This window comes from Daphnia carinata, chromosome 3 (assembly GCF_022539665.2).
Source record: "Daphnia carinata strain CSIRO-1 chromosome 3, CSIRO_AGI_Dcar_HiC_V3, whole genome shotgun sequence".
Lineage (NCBI taxonomy): Eukaryota > Metazoa > Arthropoda > Branchiopoda > Diplostraca > Daphniidae > Daphnia > Daphnia carinata.
This window is the reverse complement of record NC_081333.1, coordinates 5,052,261-5,061,578: the sequence shown is the minus strand read 5'-3', so window position 1 is coordinate 5,061,578 and position 9,318 is coordinate 5,052,261. Positions and strand designations below refer to the sequence as shown.

Sequence of the window (9,318 nt, the reverse complement as noted above, 5' to 3'; positions counted from 1 at the left end):
ATGACTCACCTTCTCGAAATATTATATTATATTCTCGAGTTGAACGCTCATGCCGATTCCAAGAACCAAGAAAATTGCCATACAAATGGAGAAGGCGATTGTGGCAATGTCCTCTGTCCTTCTTTCGTCCAAGTGACCCAAACTAGACAACGAATTGCGTTTTTCATCTACACATTTTGGGCTTTGTCATTTAAACTATTTTCTGTTGAGAGGGCGAACAATTGATCTTACACTTAATTCGAAAAGAAATGGTTTTAGTTACGGCGTCTTTGTCTCTATTGGCTTTGCATTGGAACGTTGTGAAGGTATTTTGCGTGATCGCAGTCAGTTCCAACCGACTCTCGTAATAATTCAATTTGAATCCTCCAGTATTGCGCTGGTTACTGTAATCACGTGTTGTTACTTGAATGCCTGAAAGTTTGATGTTTTAAGTAGCTGATTATTGAATTTTGTTTTAATGAATTTATTCAAAAAGGCCGGACCTTTGGGTGGGCTTGCCTCATTTATAACATGTAATCGTCCAGCATTATTGATCTGATAGGCCAATTCCGGTGGGGCTGGGAATTCAACCTCAGGATAAATTGTGCGGCAGATTAAAGTGACGTTGCTTCCTTCCAACGGACCCTCTGAATCGCCAATCCTTTCCAACTCCATTCCTTTTTTAAAATTCCTTTTTTAGTTATTTAATCAAAGTGGTTGTTTGAATATACCTTTAACGCTAACGGTAAATTGTTTCTCTTTAGTGACGTTATCCTTGGTGCCAATGCATCGATAATTTCCAGTGTTGTTTATCATCACGTGTTTCAACGTCATTCCCCATTCGGGTTCAAACAACCATTTCGAATTTTGTTCGATTAACACATCCTGTTTTTTTAAATTCAGTTTGAAGAATATCAAAATCATAAAGGTTAATTTTTAGAAAAAATTATACGTCAAAGTTTGGTTCTTTGTTGAGTTGATCAACGTGAACGAGAGACACGGTCACGTTGGGGTGAGTTGGCTTGCACGGAATTTGAACTTCCAGTTCACCTTGGTGGAAAAAACAGGTAGTAATTCGGGTAGTAGCTCTTGTCGGTGATTGTGACGAGATTCTTTCCATCTAAAACGAACGTGCGCATTCATTAGAATTTTCTATTATTTTTACGATATTTTAACGCACCGGAAAGGTAAACGTATGGTTTTAGTTCCACGTCGCCGTAGTGAAACTGGAAGTAGCCTGTATCTTGGTGCGTGACGTTGTGCAGCGTCATCGAAGATGTCACGAGAGTTCCATTCGTATCCTACGTTTCTTGAAAACGCTCGTCTACTTTTGTCAGTTGCAAATGAAGAAATCGATCAAAAGATTCACAAAGGGGAAAGACGGTGTTAATTGCTAGATAGACGTACTTGTGGATGTTTAGTGAGAAAATCGGGCAGTTCCCGTTTCCATGGGAGTACCGTCTGATTAGCTTCCATCTCATTTTCATACACGTAGCTACTCGTTATCGTGAGCATTGTATTCGGTTCAATTACACGATACTTGTGATCGGGAATCATCAGCCAAACACGCCCGTTTTCTTCAACTGCATTGAACTCTGGAAATGAGAAAGAAACACAAGAAAAGAAACTCCAATTGCGATGTAACTGACTGCCTTTCGAAGCCGTAGGCAACAAACAGTTGTAACAACATGGACAATGTTGTGATGCACAGTTGAACGAAGGAAAGACCACAAGTGTGCGAGCTTGTACTTTCACTTGTTTCTGTGTAAACGTTTCTGTAACGAGTGCTGTCGTGAGCCAGATGTTTGCGAGGGATGAAAGAGCCGAACGACTTTTTCGGTCCCGAGTCAGTTTGGCTCTATTCATATTGCCGGTTGCGCCTAGACATACATCACGCGCTTCTCGCGCCTGCTACTACGTAGAGTTCATCACATTTTAGTCCCCTTCCAATATATCTGAGGCACTATTGGGCCACTTAGTTGCCTCGAAATGAACACTTGGGACACGTCACCACCCAAAGTGCCTCATTGATTGATCTGTCGATCGATTTTAATCGACTGTTGCGTCGTTAAGGTACTAGCTAGCGGGAAAATGCAATCTTCGTGGCCGGGCAAGTCTATGTGTTTTATGGTGCCATCGTAAAAACATGTCACCATAAACAGCGATTCTGAAAGTGCGGACAATGACATTGGACGTTGTTCGTTTCCCCCCGCGTGCATTGTTGATAATTTGATATGCACATAACTCTTGTTTTAACCTTGGTTTCTTCTCCCGATAATGCAGTCTTGTTTATTGTGTCAAGGTGATTGTTTCTTCACATTAATGCTGGGTCTCTGTACGTGTTTTCCCTATGGAAAAAACTAATCAAAAGAGACCTAATAACTGGGGGATTTAATCAACCGGGAAAGTGTTTCTACGTTGCCTTTCCAGTCCCTTTTTTTATTGCATTTTCATTCGAATAAAAGTTGGTTGTGATGAGCAAATTTGAATACCGAATCGTGAGTTGCTGCTCGACTTGGCACGAGGCCCCTGTTCTTGTATTGTTTGTCAATCTTATTGTAGCTGCACTGTATTGAAATAGGTTAACAATTGCCTCAATCAACAATTCTTTGTTTGCTGTTGCTGCTAAACGCTAATTAGATTTGCGTCGAAAATTGATTGCACGCAAACATTGATTAGAAACCATAAAGCGTTTAGCGGAATAGATTGAAGTCTCTCCTCTAAAGGTCGTTCACTTACTTTGCCCATCAGCATAAGGAAGGGACCGAATGCGTAGTTCACGTGTATGTTTTTCAAGCCCAACCTTTAACCCATTTACCTATTATTTTTTTGTTCGTTGTTGGTTCCATTTTCTCGTTCCCTTCCTTTACGTTTTTAAATTTTTTTCTTGCTGGCATTGATAAACCGTTTAATTACTAGGATTTTCTTTTTCTATAGATAATTTCGCTGATTTGCTTTTTCGGATGCGTTTATTCGGGCTCCGTTTCCGTAGGCGTCCTCAACAATGGTGGGTGTGCTTTCTTTTACCGTTTCATATATTCGTAATGTTCAGTTTGTTTTAAAATAAGGGACGGAAGAGATTGATCAGATCGTTGGTGGACACAAGCTGCTGCTGGGGAATTTACTTATATGATAAGTAATAAATTTTTTTTGTGGTCGGCATGCTATATAGTTGGAATCATTTGCAATCTCGTTTAGGCATTTTTGCGCCTCAACGGCGCCTTCTTTTGAGGTGGGACTTTGATTGCCCCTTTTTTTATTTTGACGGCTTCTCATTGTCTAGTAAAGTAAGAATTTTTTTGCGACCCCGCTTTTCGCCGAGGGTTGGAACCCCTCCGTAGGTTTAAATTTGACGCACTTCCAATCAGCTTGCAGCCGTTGGTGCAATTTAGTATGTTTGTTTGTGTTCATTTTTGGGTCCTTTTTTCGTAGTGTATTTCCTTCATCAACGGGCTCGTTACAACTAACTGTAAACACACTAGCTGCGAACGGCGGAGCCGGTGCTGAGGTGAGGACTGTAAGAAGGTTCATTGTACATCCCTCGTACAATTCCGTATCAAAGATAAGACCCTATTCTTTGCAATGATGGCGAGATTTTAGTTTTCCTGATTAATAACGTCGCTCTAATTTAGTTACAGCAAAATGACATTGCCATGATGACTTTGAGTACTCCTGCTAATGTAACGAAGTCATAAAAATACAACATTTAATTATATTTTATCTTCATTGTTTGTTTTCTTTATATTAAAATTATATACTATGTCTGTTATGCATTATATTTAAAGTATACATGATAAATATAGTAATTCAAGTGTCATTGGCATTTCCCTGAATTCTATATTTATATTATACTTTACATCCTGCTTATTGCTGAATTCTATTTTTATATTATACTTTAAATCCTGCTGATTGCTGATTGGATGAGCTTCATGCGTAGAACATCGCGCCATACATTTCCATGAATATGAAATGTTGCGACGTGAGATATTCAATAACTTATATCCGGAGCTCATCTGTCGGAAATGCTATGTTTCCCTCAAACATGTAAAACGTATAAAAGGATGCCCTTTTTGTTCCCAAAAGTTAGTTCTATAGTTCTACAGTTCGTTTCAGTTCTTCAACTATCTTCAGTTCTAGTTTTCATCTTTAGTGCTACCAGTGTTGTTTAATTCTTCCAATATAGTGAGTTTAATTCGTTCTTATTCAATAATTATTGTGAGTGCTTTTCATCGCTTCTTGTGCGACCGACAAGCCCTGTTTCCCTTATCTTTTCGCTTCCAACGTTTAACATCTTTTTTCATCTTCGCCACGACGGTGACGGTAAGACTGAATTCGTATGACTCCATTTTTGTATTTCTGTTTCCCATTTATACCCCATATCTGTGTAATTCTTTTATTATCTTTAGCCTATTAGAATAAAATATATTCGGCATTGTGGTAACGCCTTCCCGAGTTCATTTTCTTATTACAATTTGTCTTAAATAACGTAAAGTCATTCTTTTCAATCACTAAAAGAATGCTTTACACTAACAACGTCACGCCTGTCCCGCTACCGTTTTTCTCAGACGCAGGCACTTCGTATGTGGACCAATGAAGAATTGTAAGAATCGTCAAAGGATGTAATGCCCACATGAACTCCGCTGACGAAAAGCGGACCACCACTGCCATCCTGTAAAATTACACATCAGCATTTCATCAAAAAGAATCAAGTAACCTAGAAGAAAATTACCTGACAGGTGTCTGTACCAGGACCAGAGGCACACAACATGTCAGCACCAATAAATCCAGTGCCGTAGTGACTAGTGTAAACGGAGTTGTCTAGAACAGTGACGTCAGCTTTCAACACCACTTGGGAAACGCTTCCCTCTTTGGCATTTAAATGTGAAAAACAAATTATTGAAAACGGAAAAAAGGACAAACTGGATTTAAACACGTTAAAACCTGAAGACGTGGTTCCCCATCCAGCGATGACGGTTGGGCTGTTAGCGTAGGTGCTGAACGCTCTTACCGCTGGCGTGGTCGGTGGCGGGCAGGTGCACGAACACGTCGGTTTAGTTCCCGTCGTTTTCATCGTTGTGGTCGACTTGGTGGTCGTCGTTGTGGTTGGTTTGGTAGTTGTTGTGGTCGGTTTGGTAGTTGTTGTTGGCTTAGTCATCGTCGTCGAAGGCTTAGTTGTTGTAGTCATTATGGTTTGGTTGTTGTGGTCGATTTAGTTGTGGTCGTTGTTGGTGTGGTAGTTGACGTGGGTGGTGGGGTAGTAGTAGGTTTGGTAGTGGTTGTCACCGATGAATCGGTCGGAAAGGTAACGGGCGTGATTGTCGTCACCGGTGTGCCCAGGACCAGAAAGCGATGTCGTTATCCTACCAAGTCATTTGGAGTGTTAACTAACTACATGATGGATGATATACTAAGAAAGCTATGTTCTTTTTTTTCTTCCGTACCAAGATATGTTCCAGTTTTTTTTTTGTCTACATACAAGAGGAACAACTGACCTGAGTGTTGGAGTTGTAGGCATTATGGACGATGAATTTAGTCCCTTTTCGAGTCAGAGATCCTGTTCCGACACCGTTAATTGACAACGTGTTTGAATACACGGTGAAAAGGCTCGCCTCTGATTGGGCGTGACTGAAATAACAAAAACAAACTGATTTCAATTTTATAAAACGACGCTTTTTGGCAAAGTTAATTAATTTAAATAAGTTAAAATGTTGAAAAACGTTCGCATGACAATGAAAGAATAAGCCAAACGCATTCATGCTATAAACAACTTAAGCAACTGAAAAAAAAAAAATAATTCATACTCTACCAAGCAATGAGCAGCCGTTAGGACTTAAAATGGTCTCATCGCACAAGTAGCCATTTAAAAGTAAAACCGTCTGCGAAATGTTTATAATTGTCACAAAATGAATTAAATTTTGGTGCTGTATAGCACCGATGATGGAGATGTTTGGTTGTCTATTTCCTTCTAATTGAATAACAAGAAACTAAACCTTTGCATATTATTAATGTAAAGCTCAAATACCTTTGCTATACGCTGCATTTCTCGACGACCCTAAACCGAAAAGGCAAAACAAGCCAACAGCCTTTAATTAACACAAGATGTTAATATCATTAACGAATAAATTCGTGCCAAAAAAAAAGAAATTTACCCATAAGGTGAAACGCATCTTAACGATGCACTTGAAATGTCAGACGATTTGCAACTGTCAGTAGAGCCAAGGCAGCTTATGGACAAGTTGATCCTTTCGGGCTCCGTTATATTTCGACAATTCAGAACGTCATTTCTCTAGAAAGAAACACCAATGCACGAAGTTGCAGACCATGTGCTACAGTTGTTTGGAAAAAAAGACGCAGTGAAATAACTCTCATACGTCATTTCGCAAGAACACACGCGTCGAGTTTTGAGTACGACGGGAAAACAAGGAAGAAAAAATTTAAAAATAAAATGTTGCAGCTGTCACCTCGCATAATTGTACACGTGCCTTGCAAATAAGAACGCAAAGTGCACACTTGTTGATAAAACCCCACTCCATTGAAACTCCTATTAAAGAACATAAGACTTCACTACCATCATTTTCAATGCGAAATTCGCATTCATGTCACAACCTGTATCAAATCAGTTTAATAACTAAAATCTGTAGCCTAACGTACACGTGTTTTTTTTAACATGTTAACAGCAAGCGCGCAACAATAAGAAAGCCCACTGAAACCGAACGGTAGATGAGACATAGTCAGTAGTTCAATTACCCAGCTATTGGAGGATTGTTGGCCTGGGTGATTGCAACCCAATCGACGTTGGTGGAACAACGCACGAAGGTGGAACAAACGCCGACAAAGTAAGGATCATCACATTCATTGCCGAAGGAAGTAACAGCCACTTGAATTCCGCAGACAAAAATCAGAGTCACCCCTATCACCCTGTAAAATAACACAGAACTTTCATTCCGTTTCTCAAGCACCTTGAATACCAAGAAAATTACTCGGCAGAATTCCGTGTCTAGAACGAGAGCTTCCTTCCGAAACGAAAATTGAATATGAAATGTAAGTGAATACATTCGTCATAAATCCATTGCCTAGAATAACAATTTGTAAACGCAGTTTTCATAAAATGTACAGTCATTAGAAGGCTTAGATCAATTGCAACGACCCACAGGGATACCCTTAGCTCACCGCGTACTTGCGGCGTCTTAAATTGCATGTCATAATTGGAAACCAAGAAAAATCAAACCAACACTCAATGAGTGAGATGCTACGATATGGTACGAAACATACCCAAACATTAACCCCCAAGGAACCGGCTTCTAACCGTGAACTAGTCCCTTGGTCGCTTCAAACCGCCAGGATGGGTTTCTTGCCCAATAAAAATTCTCATTCAGTCCAATGGCACCGTCGTTCAATGGGATCAAGGTACCAGCTAATTCTGCACACAATACAACTCCAATATCCTGCACAGCAATCTATGTCGGATCGCATCTCCTCCAACCAAACGGATACCTGGTTATACAGTACCGTCCTCTGGAAACTATCAGGTGAAAATATGCATTCTCCACCAAGTCAATTATGGCAATTGTATTATTTATGAACTGCAACCCTCCACCCTACACCGAAAAAGCCATTCGCGCCTAAGCGGCTCACTGCGTCCATAAAGTTCTAAATCCTCCTTTGAGTGTCTCCAATCCATCCAAGATAATTGGTGACAAGTGTATACACTCCAGCGTATCCGGGATCGGCACGCCCCTGCCAAAATGGTAATACCTACTTGATACCCGGTATAGAGCAATGGACTGCCACCATCACCCTGAAGACTATTGTTACAGAATCAATCGAAAAACAAAGTTTGGTCGAAACACGAACAAAAAGAAATTGACAGACCTGACAAGTGTCCTTCCCAGCCGTAGCGGCACACATCATCTCACTAGGGTAAAACGAACTCGATACAACGGCCAATCCAAACAAAGTCCTTCCATACTGATGCAGCACAGGCTGTTCTCGAGAACGTTAACCGTCGCCCTGAGCAACGTGCTGGACACACATCCACCTTTCGACGGCAAAACGGTGAGTTAAACTTTGCATAACAAACGACACCACATGTAAATGGTAAATAATTAAAAAAACACACCCACCGGAAGATGTCGTTCCCCATCCAGCAATAACCGTACTCCGTCCCTCATACGAAGTGTGCGCGCCTAGAAAAAAGGTAGCTCAACAGGCACGGTGTTGTTAACAGGAGTACTGAAAGCCATTATGGCAATGCCGTTGTGCTGTAATTAAATTAGAACGACGTTATTAGGAAAACTAAAATCCCGCCCTCATTGTAAAGAATAGGCCCTTACCCTTGATACGAAATTGTAAGAGGGATGCACAATGAACCTCCGTACAGCTCTCATCTCAGCGCCGGCTCGGCCGCAGACGAAGCAGGCACACTACGAGAAAAACAAACATACAACATTGAACACGAACAAAATTTTGCTACACTAAATACTAAACCACAAACACTAAACCAGAATCAACGACTGCAAGCTGAACAGAATTGCGTGCAAGTTACGGAGGGGTTTCAATTTTCAGGGAACAGCGAGGTCGTAAAAAGATCCCTACTTTACCAGAAAATGAAGAGCCATCAAAAGAAAAGGCGCAACCAAAGTCCCACCGTAGAAGAAAGCGCCGTTGAGGCGTAAAATTGACTAAACAAGGTTGAATAATTCAAACTTATTAGCATGACGACCACAAAAAGAATTTGTTGCTTACCATATACGGAAATTGCCCAGCAGCAGCCTGGGCCGCATCAACGATCTGATCAATCTTTACTGTCCCTTATTTTAAAAACAAACTTAACACTACGAATATATGAAACGGTAACAGAAAGCACACTCAACATTGTTGAGGCCCCCTCCAGCAGCAGAATTCGAATAAACGCATCCGAAAACGCAGAACAGCAAGACTCTCTACAGAAAAAGAAAAAAAGTTTAGTAATTAAGCTGCATGCAACTGGCAAAAAGAAAAGATAAATTTACCCAAACTGTGGAACCCATGGCTAATGATAACGTTGGTAAATGTTCCTTAGCACTTGATGGAAGACCGGTGCAAATCAACTGGTGATCGAGTTCGCCTCCAGCGAAGCTTTTTAATTCACATCCTTCAACGCGATTGCGCCGAACAGGTGGTGAATGATGAAACGGTGCACAGCTTTCACTAGAACAAATTCAAACACAGTCGGGTACAACACACACAACGAAAATTCAATTACAGGAAACACATACGCGTCAGAATAAATACCAATTAAACTATTACCAACGTGGCCGACGAGACAAGTTCCAGTTTTCATTACACTCAGCTGATCAG

At 40.7% G+C, this 9,318-nt stretch overlaps 2 protein-coding genes across 3 annotated transcripts; both read right to left on the bottom strand.

The window, feature by feature from the left end:
* Positions 1-1,262, bottom strand: LOC130693097 (uncharacterized). 2 transcript variants are annotated; one of them, XM_059494478.1, is made up of 6 exons: positions 1,160-1,262; positions 932-1,099; positions 711-864; positions 483-656; positions 232-411; positions 1-167 (listed from the first exon to the last, which is right to left on the bottom strand). In XM_059494478.1, the coding sequence occupies exons 2-6, from the start codon at positions 1,097-1,099 to the stop codon at positions 22-24; spliced, it is 822 nt and encodes a 273-aa protein (XP_059350461.1). In that variant the 5' UTR covers positions 1,160-1,262; the 3' UTR covers positions 1-21. The 2 variants fall into 2 exon arrangements, with proteins under 2 accessions (XP_059350461.1, XP_057372203.2); XM_057516220.2 differs by lacking the exon at positions 1,160-1,262 and having other exon boundaries at positions 932-1,109.
* A 3,278-nt stretch (positions 1,263-4,540) lies between these two features.
* Positions 4,541-5,164, bottom strand: LOC130693098 (uncharacterized). Its single transcript, XM_057516221.1, has 3 exons — positions 4,921-5,164; positions 4,709-4,845; positions 4,541-4,648 (listed from the first exon to the last, which is right to left on the bottom strand). Exons 1-3 carry the CDS (start codon positions 5,162-5,164, stop codon positions 4,541-4,543), a joined length of 489 nt encoding a protein of 162 aa, XP_057372204.1.
* Positions 5,165-9,318: the final 4,154 nt, after the last annotated feature.

Excerpts from the sequence above, each read along its gene's own strand:
- LOC130693097 (XM_059494478.1), bottom strand. The coding sequence starts at position 1,099 with ATGGAAAGAATCTCGTCACAATCACCGACAAGAGCTACTACCCGAATT. Across the intron at positions 657-710 it reads ATTTACCGTTAGCGTTAAAG|GAATGGAGTTGGAAAGGATT; the intron begins GTATATTCAAAC and ends ATTTTAAAAAAG. Across the intron at positions 168-231 it reads CATTTCTTTTCGAATTAAGT|ATGAAAAACGCAATTCGTTG; the intron begins GTAAGATCAATT and ends CAAAATGTGTAG.
- LOC130693098 (XM_057516221.1), bottom strand. The coding sequence starts at position 5,164 with ATGACTACAACAACTAAGCCTTCGACGACGATGACTAAGCCAACAACA. Across the intron at positions 4,846-4,920 it reads ATGGGGAACCACGTCTTCAG|AGGGAAGCGTTTCCCAAGTG; the intron begins GTTTTAACGTGT and ends TAAATGCCAAAG. Across the intron at positions 4,649-4,708 it reads CTGGTACAGACACCTGTCAG|GATGGCAGTGGTGGTCCGCT; the intron begins GTAATTTTCTTC and ends GTAATTTTACAG.